At 64.2% G+C, this 18,504-nt stretch overlaps 1 protein-coding gene across 1 annotated transcript in view; it reads left to right on the forward strand.

Annotated features, from left to right (window-relative positions):
* Positions 1 to 18,504, forward strand: part of ppp2r5b (protein phosphatase 2, regulatory subunit B', beta) — a 96,452-nt gene that overhangs the window by 60,501 nt on the left and 17,447 nt on the right. The window contains exons 6-7 of the mRNA XM_068021679.1: positions 4,127 to 4,186; positions 4,582 to 4,690. Of these exons, the coding sequence (XP_067877780.1) occupies positions 4,127 to 4,186; positions 4,582 to 4,690 (169 nt within the window). The remainder of the gene's footprint in view (positions 1 to 4,126; positions 4,187 to 4,581; positions 4,691 to 18,504) is intronic.

Genomic DNA, 18,504 nt, shown 5'->3' on the forward strand with positions numbered 1-18,504 from the left:
CCGGATCCCCCCGCATCCTCCACTCCCCGGATCCCCCCGCATCCTCCACTCCCCGGATCCCCCCGCATCCTCCACTCCCCGGATCCCCCCGCAGCCTCCACTCCCCGGATCCCTCCGCAGCCTCCACTCCCCGGATCCCCTGCTCCCCCCGCAGCCTCCACTCCCCGGATCCCCTGCTGCCTCCACTCCCCGGATCCCTGCTCCCCCCGCTGCCTCCACTCCCCGGATCCCTGCTCCCCCCGCTGCCTCCACTCCCCGGATCCCTGCTCCCCCCGCTGCCTCCACTCCCCGGATCCCTGCTCCCCCCGCTGCCTCCACTCCCCGGATCCCTGCTCCCCCCGCTGCCTCCACTCCCCGGATCCCTGCTCCCCCCGCTGCCTCCACTCTCCGGATCCCCCCGCAGCCTCCACTTCCCCGGATCCCCCCGCAGCCTCCACTTCCCCGGATCCCCCCGCAGCCTCCACTTCCCCGGATCCCCCCGCAGCCTCCACTTCCCCGGATCCCCCCGCAGCCTCCACTTCCCCGGATCCCCCCGCAGCCTCCACTTCCCCGGATCCCCCCGCATCCTCCACTTCCCCGGATCCCCCCGCATCCTCCACTTCCCCGGATCCCCCCGCATCCTCCACTCCCCGGATCCCCCCGCAGCCTCCACTCCCCGGATCCCCCCGCAGCCTCCACTCCCCGGATCCCCCCGCAGCCTCCACTCCCCGGATCCCCCCGCAGCCTCCACTCCCCGGATCCCCCCGCAGCCTCCACTCCCCGGATCCCCCCGCAGCCTCCACTCCCCGGATCCCCCGCTGCCTCCACTCCCCGGATCCCTGCTCCCCCCGCTGCCTCCACTCCCCGGATCCCTGCTCCCCCCGCTGCCTCCACTCCCCGGATCCCTGCTCCCCCCGCTGCCTCCACTCCCCGGATCCCTGCTCCCCCCGCTGCCTCCACTCTCCGGATCCCCCCCGCAGCCTCCACTCCCCGGATCCCCCCCCGCAGCCTCCCCTCCCCGGATCCCCCCCCGCAGCCTCCCCTCCCCGGATCCCCCCCCGCAGCCTCCCCTCCCCGGATCCCCCCCCGCAGCCTCCCCTCCCCGGATCCCCCCCCGCAGCCTCCCCTCCCCGGATCCCCCCCCGCAGCCTCCCCTCCCCGGATCCCCCCCCGCAGCCTCCCCTCCCCGGATCCCCCCCCGCAGCCTCCCCTCCCCGGATCCCCCCCCGCAGCCTCCCCTCCCCGGATCCCCCCCCGCAGCCTCCCCTCCCCGGATCCCCCCCCGCAGCCTCCCCTCCCCGGATCCCCCCCCGCAGCCTCCCCTCCCCGGATCCCCCCCCGCAGCCTCCCCTCCCCGGATCCCCCCCCGCAGCCTCCCCTCCCCGGATCCCCCCCCGCAGCCTCCCCTCCCCGGATCCCCCCCCGCAGCCTCCCCTCCCCGGATCCCCCCCCGCAGCCTCCCCTCCCCGGATCCCCCCCCGCAGCCTCCCCTCCCCGGATCCCCCCCCGCAGCCTCCCCTCCCCGGATCCCCCCCCGCAGCCTCCCCTCCCCGGATCCCCCCCCGCAGCCTCCCCTCCCCGGATCCCCCCCCGCAGCCTCCCCTCCCCGGATCCCCCCCCGCAGCCTCCCCTCCCCGGATCCCCCCCCCGCAGCCTCCCCTCCCCGGATCCCCCCCCCGCAGCCTCCCCTCCCCGGATCCCCCCCCGCAGCCTCCCCTCCCCGGATCCCCCCCCGCAGCCTCCCCGGATCCCCCCCCGCAGCCTCCCCTCCCCGGATCCCCCCCCGCAGCCTCCACTCCCCGGATCCCCCCCGCAGCCTCCACTCCCCGGATCCCCCCGCTCCCCCCGCAGCCTCCGCTCCCCCCGCAGCCTCCGCTCCCCCCGCAGCCTCCGCTCCCCCCGCAGCCTCCCCTCCCCGGATCCCCCCCCGCAGCCTCCCCTCCCCGGATCCCCCCCCGCAGCCTCCACTCCCCGGATCCCCCCCGCAGCCTCCACTCCCCGGATCCCCCCGCTCCCCCCGCAGCCTCCGCTCCCCCCGCAGCCTCCACTCCCCGGATCCCCTGCGCCCCCCGCAGCCTCCACTCCCCGGATCCCCTGCGCCCCCCGCAGCCTCCACTCCCCGGATCCCCTGCTCCCCCCGCAGCCTCCACTCCCCGGATCCCCTGCTCCCCCCGCAGCCTCCACTCCCCGGATCCCCTGCTCCCCCCGCAGCCTCCACTCCCCGGATCCCCTGCTCCCCCCGCAGCCTCCACTCCCCGGATCCCCTGCTCCCCCCGCAGCCTCCACTCCCCGGATCCCCTGCTCCCCCCGCAGCCTCCACTCCCCGGATCCCCTGCTCCCCCCGCAGCCTCCACTCCCCGGATCCCCTGCTCCCCCCGCAGCCTCCACTCCCCGGATCCCCTGCTCCCCCCGCAGCCTCCACTCCCCGGATCCCCTGCTCCCCCGCAGCCTCCACTCCCCTGCTCCCCCCGCAGCCTCCACTCCCCGGATCCCCTGCTCCCCCCGCAGCCTCCACTCCCCGGATCCCCTGCTCCCCCCGCAGCCTCCACTCCCCGGATCCCCTGCTCCCCCCGCAGCCTCCACTCCCCGGATCCCCTGCTCCCCCGCAGCCTCCACTCCCCTGCTCCCCCCGCAGCCTCCACTCCCCGGATCCCCTGCTCCCCCCGCAGCCTCCACTCCCCGGATCCCCTGCTCCCCCCGCAGCCTCCACTCCCCGGATCCCCCCCGCAGCCTCCACTCCCCGGATCCCCTGCGCCCCCCGCAGCCTCCACTCCCCGGATCCCCCCCGCAGCCTCCACTCCCCGGATCCCCTGCTCCCCCCGCAGCCTCCACTCCCCGGATCCCTGCTCCCCCGCAGCTAGCTGTGCTCCTGATCATACCCCGTCCTATCTTTGAGCAGCCCAGCACACTTGTATTTCCAAACTCTGTCCTTGGCAGACAACGGAGCCCCACAGGGATCTGTCAAGCAGCACTGGAACAAGTGGCTCTCTGACTCACGCCTGCCCAGTGCCGAGGGAGGAGCCTTTCCCTGCTCCTCATCCAGTCCCCCACTCCACCATTGCAACTTCCTCTATCCCACCACTGTGTGATTGTGCGTGTGCGCGCGCGTGTGTGTGTGTGAAATTTTTATGCCCAGGTGGGAAAGGGGTCTACGGTTCCCTCTCCGAACCCCCTTAGTGGATCCTTGTTCATCGCTTTACAATTGTAAGGCAAAGAAACCAGCCAAACAGGTTTTCTTAAGTTTAAAGAAGAACGGTTGAACTTTGTTAAACTTAACTCTAATTTGGTTAGCGCCAACATTAGCATGCATACGCGATAAACACACATGCAGATAGAGACAGAAAAGAGCAGAAGAAATAAAGTGGAAAAGTTTGAGGCAATATCTGAAGATGGTTTTGGTTAAGTTCTTCGAGCTCGCTGTAGAGACCTTGATTGTAGATAGATCTTGCTTTTCGTTGGGACCTGGTATTCTTAAACCTTGTTTGATGGAGGAGACTTTTCTCTCCTGTGGTTCAGGTCTTCATTGGATTTGGAGTGAGGAGGAGATGGGAGCAGACAGGAGAGGTCTTCTCAGTCCAGGAGCAACAGTGTCTCTCTCTCTCTCTCTCTCTCTCTCTCTCTCTCTCTCTCTCTCTCTCTCTCTCTCTCTCTCTCGAATTGTCTGCACAATTCAAAAAAAACTAAGGTTGCCCAGCACGTTAGTCATGTGACTAGCAGGTCTGACCACGTCTGTTTGCGGATTCGGCCATCTTAGCAGTGATCCTGGAATGTGAGCTTCCTCACCTTCAGTGTCTGGTGATCAAAGTCCATCGTGGGTTGAATGTGTCAAGGAATGGTCCTTTGTCTCCACAAGCACAGTCTGTTACTATGTAAATGTTTTCTTCCAGCCATGGCTGATCTGTTTAGTGATCTCCTCACTCCAGCAACAGTTTAAAATCAATGTTCCTATGACAAAGTTAATATGCCTCATTGTTGGCAGGTGGGGGTCTGCACGACACAAACACAGACCCGTGCCCCTTTACACGTCTGCATGTGTGTCTGTCAGTCGTACATATTGGGAATGAGCGAGGGCGTCACCAATACACACAGTGCATGATGTCTCAGTGCCAGTTGAATTGTGTCTCACTGTAATCTGTTCTTTCCCAAGGTTTATATACGAGTCTGAACACTTCAACGGAGTGGCAGAGCTGCTGGAGATCCTGGGGAGGTGAGAGCTGCTCCACAAACGATCCAGACATCCCACTGAAGTTTCTCGGCTGCCCGATATCCCTGGACACCGACAGGTCGTGACCTGACGGTCGGGGGAGGCAGGGCCGGCGGGGGGTGAAGCTCTTCAGGAGCAGAGTTATACCACTGAGGCTGTGAATTGGCTGGGTTCAGCCCTGCGGGTGGCTTGCTCTGCAGGGGGTGAGGCTCATGATTAAACCCAGCTCCCCCCCACCCCCCCCCCCCACCCCACCACCCCCCCCTTTAAAGTTCGAAGCAATGGTTTTTGTTTAACACTGTGGGATGTTAACTACGCTGGCGGTCGGCTGGAGCTGCGTCCGATCGGAAATATTCTCCAATATTAAAAGGACGTTGCTTTGTTCCTTTTCCCCGCAGCATCATCAATGGCTTTGCACTTCCCCTGAAAGCCGAACACAAGCAGTTCCTACTGCGGGTGCTGATACCTCTCCACACATCACGGACTCTCTCGCTCTTTCACGCACAGGTAAGGGATAAAGACATTGGAGAAGGGAATGTGCGAACACCATCGGAAACTTCTCCCGTGCCCCATAAACACTCGGCGACCTCACTTGTTGAATCCCCTCTCTCTCTCTCTCTCTCTCTCTCTCTCTCTCTCACTGCCTCTCACACTCTCTCTCTCTGACTGCCTCCCCCACACTCTGTCTATGACTGCCACTCACACACTCTCTCTCTCTCTCTCTCTCTCTCTCTCTCTCTCTCTCTCTCTCTCTCTCTCTCTCTCTCTGTCCCTCTATCTCTCTCTATCTCTCTCTATCTCTCTCTATCTCTCTCTATCTCTCTCTATCTCTCTCTCTCTCAGACTGCCCCTCTCTCTCTCTGCCCCTCTCTCTCTCTGCCCCTCTCTCTCTCTGCCCCTCTCTCTCTCTGCCCCTCTCTCTCTCTGCCCCTCTCTCTCTCTGCCCCTCTCTCTCTCTGCCCCTCTCTCTCTCTGCCCCTCTCTCTCTCTGCCCCTCTCTCTCTCTGCCCCTCTCTCTCTCTGCCCCTCTCTCTCTCTCTCTGCCCCTCTCTCTCTCTCTCTGCCCCTCTCTCTCTCTCTCTGCCCCTCTCTCTCTCTCTGCCCCTCTCTCTCTCTCTCTGCCTGCCTCTCTCTCTCTCTCTGCCTGCCTCTCTCTCTCTCTCTGCCTGCCTCTCTCTCTCTCTTTCTCTGCCTGCCTCTCTCTCTCTCTTTCTCTGCCTGCCTCTCTCTCTCTCTTTCTCTGCCTGCCTCTCTCTCTCTCTTTCTCTGCCTGCCTCTCTCTCTCTCTTTCTCTGCCTGCCTCTCTCTCTCTCTTTCTCTGCCTGCCTCTCTCTCTCTCTTTCTCTGCCTGCCTCTCTCTCTCTCTTTCTCTGCCTGCCCGTCTCTCTCTCGCTCTCTGCCCGTCTCTCTCTCGCTCTCTGCCCGTCTCTCTCTCGCTCTCTGCCCGTCTCTCTCTCGCTCTCTGCCCGTCTCTCTCTCGCTCTCTGCCCGTCTCTCTCTCGCTCTCTGCCCGTCTCTCTCTCGCTCTCTGCCCGTCTCTCTCTCGCTCTCTGCCCGTCTCTCTCTCGCTCTCTGCCCGTCTCTCTCTCTCTCGCTCTCTGCCCGTCTCTCTCTCTCTCGCTCTCTGCCCGTCTCTCTCTCTCTCGCTCTCTGCCCGTCTCTCTCTCGCTCTCTGCCCGTCTCTCTCTCGCTCTCTGCCCGTCTCTCTCTCGCTCTCTGCCCGTCTCTCTCTCGCTCTCTCTGCCCGTCTCTCTCTCGCTCTCTCTGCCCGTCTCTCTCTCGCTCTCTCTGCCCGTCTCTCTCTCGCTCTCTCTGCCCGTCTCTCTCTCGCTCTCTCTGCCCGTCTCTCTCTCGCTCTCTCTGCCCGTCTCTCTCTCGCTCTCTCTGCCCGTCTCTCTCTCGCTCTCTCTGCCCGTCTCTCTCTCGCTCTCTCTGCCCGTCTCTCTCTCGCTCTCTCTGCCCGTCTCTCTCTCTCTCTCGCTCTCTCTGCCCGTCTCTCTCTCTCTCTCGCTCTCTCTGCCCGTCTCTCTCTCTCTCTCGCTCTCTCTGCCCGTCTCTCTCGCTCTCTCGCTCTCTCTGCCCGTCTCTCTCGCTCTCTCGCTCTCTCTGCCCGTCTCTCTCGCTCTCTCTGCCCGTCTCTCTCGCTCTCTCTGCCCGTCTCTCTCGCTCTCTCTGCCCGTCTCTCTCGCTCTCTCTGCCCGTCTCTCTCGCTCTCTCGCTCTCTCTGCCCGTCTCTCTCGCTCTCTCTGCCCGTCTCTCTCGCTCTCTCTGCCCGTCTCTCTCGCTCTCTCTGCCCGTCTCTCTCGCTCTCTCTGCCCGTCTCTCTCGCTCTCTCTGCCCGTCTCTCTCTCGCTCTCTCTGCCCGTCTCTCTCTCGCTCTCTCTGCCCGTCTCTCTCTGGCTCTCTCTGCCCGTCTCTCTCTCGCTCTCTCTGCCCGTCTCTCTCTCGCTCTCTGCCCGTCTCTCTCTCGCTCTCTGCCCGTCTCTCTCTCGCTCTCTGCCCGTCTCTCTCTCGCTCTCTGCCCGTCTCTCTCTCGCTCTCTGCCCGTCTCTCTCTCGCTCTCTGCCCGTCTCTCTCTCGCTCTCTCTGCCCGTCTCTCTCTCGCTCTCTCTGCCCGTCTCTCTCTCGCTCTCTCTGCCCGTCTCTCTCTCGCTCTCTCTGCCCGTCTCTCTCTCGCTCTCTCTGCCCGTCTCTCTCTCGCTCTCTCTGCCCGTCTCTCTCTCGCTCTCTCTGCCCGTCTCTCTCTCGCTCTCTCTGCCCGTCTCTCTCTCGCTCTCTCTGCCCGTCTCTCTCTCGCTCTCTCTGCCCGTCTCTCTCTCGCTCTCTCTGCCCGTCTCTCTCTCTCTCTCGCTCTCTCTGCCCGTCTCTCTCTCTCTCTCGCTCTCTCTGCCCGTCTCTCTCTCGCTCTCTCTGCCCGTCTCTCTCTCGCTCTCTCTGCCCGTCTCTCTCTCGCTCTCTCTGCCCGTCTCTCTCTCGCTCTCTCTGCCCGTCTCTCTCTCTCTCTCGCTCTCTCTGCCCGTCTCTCTCTCTCTCTCGCTCTCTCTGCCCGTCTCTCTCTCTCTCTCGCTCTCTCTGCCCGTCTCTCTCTCTCTCTCGCTCTCTCTGCCCGTCTCTCTCGCTCTCTCGCTCTCTCTGCCCGTCTCTCTCGCTCTCTCGCTCTCTCTGCCCGTCTCTCTCGCTCTCTCTGCCCGTCTCTCTCGCTCTCTCTGCCCGTCTCTCTCGCTCTCTCTGCCCGTCTCTCTCGCTCTCTCTGCCCGTCTCTCTCGCTCTCTCTGCCCGTCTCTCTCGCTCTCTCTGCCCGTCTCTCTCGCTCTCTCTGCCCGTCTCTCTCGCTCTCTCTGCCCGTCTCTCTCGCTCTCTCTGCCCGTCTCTCTCGCTCTCTCTGCCCGTCTCTCTCGCTCTCTCTGCCCGTCTCTCTCGCTCTCTCTGCCCGTCTCTCTCGCTCTCTCTGCCCGTCTCTCTCGCTCTCTCTGCCCGTCTCTCTCGCTCTCTCTGCCCGTCTCTCTCGCTCTCTCTGCCCGTCTCTCTCGCTCTCTCTGCCCGTCTCTCTCGCTCTCTCTGCCCGTCTCTCTCGCTCTCTCTGCCCGTCTCTCTCGCTCTCTCTGCCCGTCTCTCTCGCTCTCTCTGCCCGTCTCTCTCGCTCTCTCTCTGCCCGTCTCTCTCGCTCTCTCTCTGCCCGTCTCTCTCGCTCTCTCTCTGCCCGTCTCTCTCGCTCTCTCTGCCCGTCTCTCTCGCTCTCTCTCTGCCCGTCTCTCTCGCTCTCGCTCTGCCCGTCTCTCGCTCTCGCTCTGCCCGTCTCTCGCTCTCGCTCTGCCCGTCTCTCGCTCTCGCTCTGCCCGTCTCTCGCTCTCGCTCTGCCCGTCTCTCGCTCTCGCTCTGCCCGTCTCTCGCTCTCGCTCTGCCCGTCTCTCGCTCTCGCTCTGCCCGTCTCTCGCTCTGCCCGTCTCTCTCTCTGCCCGTCTCTCTCTCTGCCCGTCTCTCTCTCTGCCCGTCTCTCTCTCTGCCCGTCTCTCTCTCTGCCCGTCTCTCTCTCTGCCCGGCTCTCTCTCTGCCCGGCTCTCTCTCTGCCCGGCTCTCTCTCTGCCCGTCTCTCGCTCTCTCTCTGCCCGTCTCTCGCTCTCTCTCTGCCCGTCTCTCGCTCTCTCTCTGCCCGTCTCTCGCTCTCTCTCTGCCCGTCTCTCGCTCTCTCTCTGCCCGTCTCTCGCTCTCTCTCTGCCCGTCTCTCGCTCTCTCTCTGCCCGTCTCTCGCTCTCTCTCTGCCCGTCTCTCTCTCGCTCTCTCTCTGCCCGTCTCTCTCTCGCTCTCTCTCTGCCCGTCTCTCTCTCGCTCTCTCTCTGCCCGTCTCTCTCTCTCTCTCGCTCTGCCCGTCTCTCTCTCTCTCTCGCTCTGCCCGTCTCTCTCTCTCTCTCGCTCTGCCCGTCTCTCTCTCTCTCTCGCTCTGCCCGTCTCTCTCTCTCTCTCGCTCTGCCCGGCTCTCTCTCTCTCTCGCTCTCTCTCTGCCCGGCTCTCTCTCTCTCTCGCTCTCTCTCTGCCCGGCTCTCTCTCTCTCTCGCTCTCTCTCTGCCCGGCTCTCTCTCTCTCTCGCTCTCTCTCTGCCCGGCTCTCTCTCTGCCCGGCTCTCTCTCTGCCCGGCTCTCTCTCTGCCCGGCTCTCTCTCTGCCCGGCTCTCTCTCTGCCCGGCTCTCTCTCTGCCCGGCTCTCTCTCTGCCCGGCTCTCTCTCTGCCCGGCTCTCTCTCTGCCCGGCTCTCTCTCTGCCCGGCTCTCTCTCTGCCCGGCTCTCTCTCTGCCCGGCTCTCTCTCTGCCCGGCTCTCTCTCTGCCCGGCTCTCTCTCTGCCCGGCTCTCTCTCTGCCCGGCTCTCTCTCTGCCCGGCTCTCTCTCTGCCCGGCTCTCTCTCTGCCCGGCTCTCTCTCTGCCCGGCTCTCTCTCTGCCCGGCTCTCTCTCTGCCCGGCTCTCTCTCTGCCCGGCTCTCTCTCTGCCCGGCTCTCTCTCTGCCCGGCTCTCTCTCTGCCCGGCTCTCTCTCTGCCCGGCTCTCTCTCTGCCCGGCTCTCTCTCTGCCCGGCTCTCTCTCTGCCCGGCTCTCTCTCTGCCCGGCTCTCTCTCTGCCCGGCTCTCTCTCTGCCCGGCTCTCTCTCTGCCCGGCTCTCTCTCTGCCCGGCTCTCTCTCTGCCCGGCTCTCTCTCTGCCCGGCTCTCTCTCTGCCCGGCTCTCTCTCTGTCCGGCTCTCTCTCTGCCCGGCTCTCTCTCTGCCCGGCTCTCTCTCTGCCCGGCTCTCTCTCTGCCCGGCTCTCTCTCTGCCCGGCTCTCTCTCTGCCCGGCTCTCTCTCGCTCTCTCTCTGCCTGGCTCTCTCTCGCTCTCTCTCTGCCTGGCTCTCTCTCGCTCTCTCTCTGCCTGGCTCTCTCTCGCTCTCTCTCTGCCTGTCTCTCTCTCGCTCTCTCTCTGCCTGTCTCTCTCTCTGCCTGTCTCTCTCTCTGCCTGTCTCTCTCTCTGCCTGTCTCTCTCTCTGCCTGTCTCTCTCTCTGCCTGTCTCTCTCTCGCTCTCTCTGTGCCCGTCTCTCTCTCGCTCTCTCTGTGCCCGTCTCTCTCTCGCTCTCTCTCTGCCCGTCTCTCTCTCGCTCTCTCTCTGCCCGTCTCTCTCTCGCTCTCTCTCTGCCCGTCTCTCTCTCGCTCTCTCTCTGCCCGTCTCTCTCTCGCTCTCTCTCTGCCCGTCTCTCTCTCGCTCTCTCTCTGCCCGTCTCTCTCTCTCTCTCTCTCTGCCCGTCTCTCTCTCTCTCTCGCTGTCTCTCTGCCTGGCTCTCTCTCTGCCTGGCTCTCTCTCGCTCTCTCTCTGCCTGGCTCTCTCTCTGCCTGGCTCTCTCTCGCTCTCTCTCTGCCTGTCTCTCTCTCGCTCTCTCTCTGCCTCTCTCTCGCTCTCGCTCTCTCTCTGCCTCTCTCTCGCTCTCGCTCTCTCTCTGCCTCTCTCTCGCTCTCGCTCTCTCTCTGCCTCTCTCTCGCTCTCGCTCTCTCTCTGCCTCTCTCTCGCTCTCGCTCTCTCTCTGCCTCTCTCTCGCTCTCGCTCTCTCTCTGCCTCTCTCTCGCTCTCGCTCTCTCTCTGCCTCTCTCTCGCTCTCGCTCTCTCTCTGCCTCTCTCTCGCTCTCGCTCTCTCTCTGCCTCTCTCTCGCTCTCGCTCTCTCTCTGCCTCTCTCTCGCTCTCGCTCTCTCTCTGCCTCTCTCTCGCTCTCGCTCTCTCTCTGCCTCTCTCTCGCTCTCGCTCTCTCTCTGCCTCTCTCTCGCTCTCGCTCTCTCTCTGCCTCTCTCTCGCTCTCGCTCTCTCTCTGCCTGCCCGCCTCTCCAACTCTCTCTCTCGCTCTCTGCCCGTCTCTCTCTCGCTCTCTGCCCGTCTCTCTCTCGCTCTCTGCCCGTCTCTCTCTCGCTCTCTGCCCGTCTCTCTCTCGCTCTCTGCCCGTCTCTCTCTCGCTCTCTGCCCGTCTCTCTCTCGCTCTCTGCCCGTCTCTCTCTCGCTCTCTGCCCGTCTCTCTCTCGCTCTCTGCCCGTCTCTCTCTCGCTCTCTGCCCGTCTCTCTCGCTCTCGCTCTCTCTGCCCGTCTCTCTCGCTCTCGCTCTCTCTGCCCGTCTCTCGCTCTCTCGCTCTCTGTGACCGTCTCTCGCTCTCTCGCTCGCTCTGCCTGTCTCTCGCTCGCTCTGCCTGTCTCTCGCTCGCTCTGCCTGTCTCTCGCTCGCTCTGCCTGTCTCTCGCTCGCTCTGCCTGTCTCTCGCTCGCTCTGCCTGTCTCTCGCTCGCTCTGCCTGTCGCTCGCTCGCTCTGCCTGTCGCTCGCTCGCTCTGCCTGTCGCTCGCTCGCTCTGCCTGTCGCTCGCTCGCTCTGCCTGTCGCTCGCTCGCTCTGCCTGTCGCTCGCTCGCTCTGCCTGTCGCTCGCTCGCTCTGCCTGTCGCTCGCTCGCTCTGCCTGTCGCTCGCTCGCTCTGCCTGTCGCTCGCTCGCTCTGCCTGTCGCTCGCTCGCTCTGCCTGTCGCTCGCTCGCTCTGCCTGTCGCTCGCTCGCTCTGCCTGTCGCTCGCTCGCTCTGCCTGTCGCTCGCTCGCTCTGCCTGTCGCTCGCTCGCTCTGCCTGGCTCGCTCGCTCGCTCTGCCTGGCTCGCTCTCGCTCTCTCTCTGCCTGGCTCTCTCTCTGCCTGTCTCTCTCTGCCTGGCTCTCTCTCTGCCTCTCTCGCTCTCGCTCTCTCTCTGCCTGTCTCGCTCTCGCTCTCTCTCTGCCTGTCTCGCTCTCGCTCTCTCTCTGCCTGTCTCGCTCTCGCTCTCTCTCTGCCTGTCTCGCTCTCGCTCTCTCTCTGCCTGTCTCGCTCTCGCTCTCTCTCTGCCTGTCTCGCTCTCGCTCTCTCTCTGCCTGTCTCGCTCTCGCTCCCTCTCTGCCTGTCTATCTCTCGCGCTCTCTCCCTGCCCCTCTTTCTCTCGCTCTCTCTCTCTGCCAGTCTCTCGCTCTCTCTCTCTGCCAGTCTCTCGCTCTCTCTCTCTGCCAGTCTCTCGCTCTCTCTCTCTGCCAGTCTCTCGCTCTCTCTCTCTGCCAGTCTCTCGCTCTCTCTCTCTGCCTGTCTCTCGCTCTCTCTCTGCCTGTCTCTCGCTCTCTCTCTGCCTGTCTCTCGCTCTCTCTCTGCCTGTCTCTCGCTCTCTCTCTCTGCCTGTCTCTCGCTCTCTCTCTCTGCCTGTCTCTCGCTCTCTCTCTCTGCCTGTCTCTCGCTCTCTCTCTCTGCCTGTCTCTCGCTCTCTCTCTCTGCCTGTCTCTCGCTCTCTCTCTCTGCCTGTCTCTCGCTCTCTCTCTCTGCCTGTCTCTCGCTCTCTCTCTCTGCCTGTCTCTCGCTCTCTCTCTCTGCCTGTCTCTCGCTCTCTCTCTCTCTGCCTGTCTCTCGCTCTCTCTCTCTGCCTGTCACTCGCTCTCTCTCTGCCTGTCACTCGCTCTCTCTCTGCCTGTCACTCGCTCTCTCTCTGCCTGTCACTCGCTCTCTCTCTGCCTGTCACTCGCTCTCTCTCTGCCTGTCTCTCGCTCTCTCTCTGCCTGTCTCTCGCTCTCTCTCTGCCTGCCTCTCCCGCTCTCTCTCTGCCTGCCTCTCCCGCTCTCTCTCTGCCTGCCTCTCCCGCTCTCTCTCTGCCTGCCTCTCCCGCTCTCTCTCTGCCTGCCTCTCCCGCTCTCTCTCTGCCTGCCTCTCCCGCTCTCTCTCTGCCTGCCTCTCCCGCTCTCTCTCTGCCTGCCTCTCCCGCTCTCTCTCTGCCTGCCTCTCCCTCTCTCTCTCTGCCTGCCTCTCCCTCTCTCTCTCTGCCTGCCTCTCCCTCTCTCTCTCTGCCTGCCTCTCCCTCTCTCTCTCTGCCTGCCTCTCCCTCTCTCTCTCTGCCTGCCTCTCCCTCTCTCTCTCTGCCTGCCTCTCCCTCTCTCTCTCTGCCTGCCTCTCCCTCTCTCTCTCTGCCTGCCTCTCCCTCTCTCTCTCTGCCTGTCTCTGTCTCTGTCTCTGTCTCTCTCTCTGTCTCTGTCTCTGTCTCTGTCTCTGTCTCTGTCTCTGTCTCTCTCTCTGTCTCTGTCTCTGTCTCTCTCTCTGTCTCTCTCTCTGTCTCTCTCTCTCCCTGCCTGCCTGCCTGCCCCTCTTTCTCTCTCTCTCTCTCTCTCTCTGCCTGCCCGCCTCTCTCTCTGCCTCTCTCTCTCTGCCTCTCTCTCTCTCTCTCTGCCTGTCTCTCTCTCGCTCTCTGCCTGTCTCTCTCTCGCTCTCTGCCTGTCTCTCTCTCTCGCTCTCTGCCTGTCTCTCTCTCTCGCTCTCTGCCTGTCTCTCTCTCTCGCTCTCTGCCTGTCTCTCTCTCGCTCTCTGCCTGTCTCTCTCTCGCTCTCTGCCTGTCTCTCTCTCTCTCGCTCTCTGCCTGTCTCTCTCTCTCTCTCGCGCTCTGCCTGTCTCTCTCTCTCTCTCGCGCTCTGCCTGTCTCTCTCTCTCTCTCGCGCTCTGCCTGCCCCTCTCTCGCGCTCTGCCTGCCCCTCTCTCGCGCTCTGCCTGCCCCTCTCTCGCGCTCTGCCTGCCCCTCTCTCGCGCTCTGCCTGCCCCTCTCTCGCGCTCTGCCTGCCCCTCTCTCGCGCTCTGCCTGCCCCTCTCTCGCGCTCTGCCTGCCCCTCTCTCGCGCTCTGCCTGCCCCTCTCTCGCGCTCTGCCTGCCCCTCTCTCGCGCTCTGCCTGCCCCTCTCTCGCGCTCTGCCTGCCCCTCTCTCGCGCTCTGCCTGCCCCTCTCTCGCGCTCTGCCTGCCCCTCTCTCGCGCTCTGCCTGCCCCTCTCTCGCGCTCTGCCTGCCCCTCTCTCGCGCTCTGCCTGCCCCTCTCTCGCGCTCTGCCTGCCCCTCTCTCGCGCTCTGCCTGCCCCTCTCTCGCGCTCTGCCTGCCTGCCCGCCTCTCTCTCTGCCTCTCTCTCTCTCTCTCTGCCTGCCCGCCTCTCCAACTCTCTCTCTCGCTCTCTGCCCGTCTCTCTCTCTCGCTCTCTGCCCGTCTCTCTCTCTCGCTCTCTGCCCGTCTCTCTCTCTCGCTCTCTGCCCGTCTCTCTCTCTCGCTCTCTGCCCGTCTCTCTCTCTCGCTCTCTGCCCGTCTCTCTCTCTCGCTCTCTGCCCGTCTCTCTCTCTCGCTCTCTGCCCGTCTCTCTCTCTCGCTCTCTGCCCGTCTCTCGCTCTCGCTCTCTGCCCGTCTCGCTCTCGCTCTCTCTGCCCGTCTCGCTCTCGCTCTCTCTGCCCGTCTCGCTCTCGCTCTCTCTGCCCGTCTCGCTCTCGCTCTCTCTGCCCCTCTCGCTCTCGCTCTCTCTGCCCCTCTCGCTCTCTCTGCCCCTCTCGCTCTCTCTGCCCGTCTCTCGCTCTCTCTGCCCGTCTCTCGCTCTCGCTCTCTCTGCCCGTCTCTCGCTCTCGCTCTCTCTGCCCGTCTCTCGCTCGCTCTGCCCGTCTCTCGCTCGCTCTGCCCGTCTCTCGCTCGCTCTGCCCGTCTCTCGCTCGCTCTGCCCGTCTCTCGCTCGCTCTGCCCGTCTCTCGCTCGCTCTGCCCGTCTCTCGCTCGCTCTGCCCGTCTCTCGCTCGCTCTGCCCGTCTCTCGCTCGCTCTGCCCGTCTCTCGCTCGCTCTGCCCGTCTCTCGCTCGCTCTGCCCGTCTCTCGCTCGCTCTGCCCGTCTCTCGCTCGCTCTGCCCGTCTCTCGCTCGCTCTGCCCGTCTCTCGCTCGCTCTGCCCGTCTCTCGCTCGCTCTGCCCGTCTCTCTCTCGCTCTGCCTGTCTCTCTCTCGCTCTCTCTCTGCCTGGCTCTCTCTCGCTCTCGCTCTCGCTCTGCCTGGCTCTCTCTCGCTCTCGCTCTGCCTGTCTCTCGCTCGCTCTCGCTCTGCCTGTCTCTCGCTCGCTCTCGCTCTGCCTGTCTCTCGCTCTCTCTCGCTCTGCCTGGCTCTCTCTCGCTCTCTCTCTGCCTGGCTCTCTCTCTGCCTGGCTCTCTCTCGCTCTCGCTCTGCCTGGCTCTCTCTCGCTCTCGCTCTGCCTGGCTCTCTCTCGCTCTCGCTCTGCCTGGCTCTCTCTCGCTCTCGCTCTGCCTGGCTCTCTCTCGCTCTCGCTCTGCCTGGCTCTCTCTCGCTCTCGCTCTGCCTGGCTCTCTCTCGCTCTCGCTCTGCCTGGCTCTCTCTCGCTCTCGCTCTGCCTGGCTCTCTCTCGCTCTCGCTCTGCCTGGCTCTCTCTCGCTCTCGCTCTGCCTGGCTCTCTCTCGCTCTCGCTCTGCCTGGCTCTCTCTCGCTCTCGCTCTGCCTGGCTCTCTCTCGCTCTCGCTCTGCCTGGCTCTCTCTCGCTCTCGCTCTGCCTGGCTCTCTCTCGCTCTCGCTCTGCCTGGCTCTCTCTCGCTCTCGCTCTGCCTGGCCCTCTCTCGCTCTCTGCCTGCCCCCCCCTCGCGCTCTGCCTGCCCCCCCCTCGCGCTCTGCCTGCCCCCCCCTCGCGCTCTGCCTGCCCCCCTCTCGCGCTCTGCCTGCCCCCCTCTCGCGCTCTGCCTGCCCCCCTCTCGCGCTCTGCCTGCCCCCCTCTCGCGCTCTGCCTGCCCCCCTCTCGCGCTCTGCCTGCCCCCCTCTCGCGCTCTGCCTCTCTCTCCCTCTCTCTCTGCCTCTCTCTCCCTCTCTCTCTGCCTCTCTCTCCCTCTCTCTCTCCCTCTCTCTCTCCCTCTCTCTCTCCCTCTCTCTCTGCCTCTCTCTCCCTCTCTCTCTGCCTCTCTCTGCCTCTCTCTCCCTCTCTCTCTGCCTCTCTCTCCCTCTCTCTGCCTCTCTCTGCCTCTCTCTGCCTCTCTCTGCCTGTCTCTGCCTCTCTCTGCCTGCCCCTCTCTCGCTCTCTCTGCCTGCCTCTCTCTCGCTCTCTCTGCCTGTCTCGCTCTTTGCCTGTCTCGCTCTCTGCCTGCCCCTCTCTCGCTCTCTGCCTGCCCCTCTCTCTCTCTCTCTCTCTCTCTCTCTCTGCCTGTCTCGCTCTCGCTCTCTCTCTGCCTGTCTCGCTCTCGCTCTCTCTCTGCCTGTCTCGCTCTCGCTCTCTCTCTGCCTGTCTCGCTCTCGCGCTCTCTCTGCCTGTCTCGCTCTCGCGCTCTCTCTGCCTGTCTCGCTCTCGCGCTCTCTCTGCCTGTCTCGCTCTCGCGCTCTCTCTGCCTGTCTCGCTCTCGCGCTCTCTCTGCCTGTCTCGCTCTCGCGCTCTCTCTGCCTGTCTCGCTCTCGCGCTCTCTCTGCCTGTCTCGCTCTCGCGCTCTCTCTGCCTGTCTCGCTCTCGCGCTCTCTCTGCCTGTCTCGCTCTCGCGCTCTCTCTGCCTGTCTCGCTCTCGCGCTCTCTCTGCCTGTCTCGCTCTCGCGCTCTCTCTGCCTGTCTCGCTCTCGCGCTCTCTCTGCCTGTCTCGCTCTCGCGCTCTCTCTGCCTGTCTCGCTCTCGCGCTCTCTCTGCCTGTCTCGCTCTCGCGCTCTCTCTGCCTGTCTCGCTCTCGCGCTCTCTCTGCCTGTCTCGCTCTCGCGCTCTCTCTGCCTGTCTCGCTCTCGCGCTCTCTCTGCCTGTCTCGCTCTCGCGCTCTCTCTGCCTGTCTCGCTCTCGCGCTCTCTCTGCCTGTCTCGCTCTCGCGCTCTCTCTGCCTGTCTCGCTCTCGCGCTCTCTCTGCCTGTCTCGCTCTCGCGCTCTCTCTGCCTGTCTCGCTCTCGCGCTCTCTCTGCCTGTCTCGCTCTCGCGCTCTCTCTGCCTGTCTCGCTCTCGCGCTCTCTCTGCCTGTCTCGCTCTCGCGCTCTCTCTGCCTGTCTCGCTCTCGCGCTCTCTCTGCCTGTCTCGCTCTCGCGCTCTCTCTGCCTGTCTCGCTCTCGCGCTCTCTCTGCCTGTCTCGCTCTCGCGCTCTCTCTGCCTGTCTCGCTCTCGCGCTCTCTCTGCCTGTCTCGCTCTCGCGCTCTCTCTGCCTGTCTCGCTCTCGCGCTCTCTCTGCCTGTCTCGCTCTCGCGCTCTCTCTGCCTGTCTCGCTCTCGCGCTCTCTCTGCCTGTCTCGCTCTCGCGCTCTCTCTGCCTGTCTCGCTCTCGCGCTCTCTCTGCCTGTCTCGCTCTCGCGCTCTCTCTGCCTGTCTCGCTCTCGCGCTCTCTCTGCCTGTCTCGCTCTCGCGCTCTCTCTGCCTGTCTCGCTCTCGCGCTCTCTCTGCCTGTCTCGCTCTCGCGCTCTCTCTGCCTGTCTCGCTCTCGCGCTCTCTCTGCCTGTCTCGCTCTCGCGCTCTCTCTGCCTGTCTCGCTCTCGCGCTCTCTCTGCCTGTCTCGCTCTCGCGCTCTCTCTGCCTGTCTCGCTCTCGCGCTCTCTCTGCCTGTCTCGCTCTCGCGCTCTCTCTCACTCTCTGCCTGCCCCTCTTTCTCTCTCTCTCTCTCTGCCTCTCTCTCTCTCTCTCTGCCTGTCTCTCGCTCTCTCGCTCTCTCTCGCTCTCTGCCTGCCCCTCTTTCTCTCTCTCTCTCTCTGCCTGCTTCTCTCTCTCTCTCTCTGCCTGCCCGCCTCTCTCTCTGCCTCTCTCTCTCTCTCTCTCTCTCTGCCTGCCCGCCTCTCCAACTCTCTCTCTCTCGCTCTCTGCCTGTCTCTCTCTCGCTCTCTGCCTGTCTCTCTCTCGCTCTCTGCCTGTCTCTCTCTCGCTCTCTGCCTGTCTCTCTCTCGCTCTCTGCCTGTCTCTCTCTCGCTCTCTGCCTGTCTCTCTCTCGCTCTCTGCCTGTCTCTCTCTCGCTCTCTGCCTGTCTCTCTCTCGCTCTCTGCCTGTCTCTCTCTCTCTCGCTCTCTGCCTGTCTCTCTCTCTCGCTCTCTGCCTGTCTCTCTCTCGCTCTCTGCCTGTCTCTCTCTCGCTCTCTGCCTGTCTCTCTCGCGCTCTCTGCCTGTCTCTCTCGCGCTCTCTGCCTGTCTCTCTCGCGCTCTCTGCCTGTCTCTCTCGCGCTCTCTGCCTGTCTCTCTCGCGCTCTCTGCCTGTCTCTCTCGCGCTCTCTGCCTGTCTCTCTCGCGCTCTCTGCCTGTCTCTCTCGCGCTCTCTGCCTGTCTCTCTCGCGCTCTCTGCTGTCTCTCTCGCGCTCTCTGCCTGTCTCTCTCGCGCTCTCTGCCTGTCTCTCTCGCGCTCTCTGCCTGTCTCTCTCGCGCGCTCTCTGCCTGTCTCTCTCTCGCGCTCTCTGCCTGTCTCTCTCTCGCGCTCTCTGCCTGTCTCTCTCTCGCGCTCTCTGCCTGTCTCTCTCTCGCGCTCTCTGCCTGTCTCTCTCTCGCGCTCTCTGCCTGTCTCTCTCTCGCGCTCTCTGCCTGTCTCTCTCTCGCGCTCTCTGCCTGTCTCTCTCTCGCGCTCTCTGCCTGTCTCTCTCTCGCGCTCTCTGCCCGTCTCTCTCTCGCGCTCTCTGCCCGTCTCTCTCTCGCGCTCTCTGCCCGTCTCTCTCTCGCGCTCCCTGCCCTCTCTCTCTCTCGCTCCCTGCCCCTCTCTCTCTCTCGCTCCCTGCCTCTCTCTCTCTCTCGCTCCCTGCCTCTCTCTCTCTCTCGCTCCCTGCCTCTCTCTCTCTCTCGCTCCCTGCCTCTCTCTCTCTCTCGCTCCCTGCCTCTCTCTCTCTCTCGCTCCCTGCCTCTCTCTCTCTCTCGCTCCCTGCCTCTCTCTCTCTCTCTCGCTCCCTGCCTCTCTCTCTCTCTCTCGCTCCCTGCCTCTCTCTCTCTCTCGCTCCCTGCCTCTCTCTCTCTCTCTCGCTCCCTGCCTCTCTCTCTCTCTCTCGCTCCCTGCCTCTCTCTCTCTCTCTCGCTCCCTGCCTCTCTCTCTCTCTCTCGCTCCCTGCCTCTCTCTCTCTCTCTCGCTCCCTA

This window comes from Heterodontus francisci, chromosome 44 (assembly GCF_036365525.1).
Source record: "Heterodontus francisci isolate sHetFra1 chromosome 44, sHetFra1.hap1, whole genome shotgun sequence".
NCBI lineage: Eukaryota > Metazoa > Chordata > Chondrichthyes > Heterodontiformes > Heterodontidae > Heterodontus > Heterodontus francisci.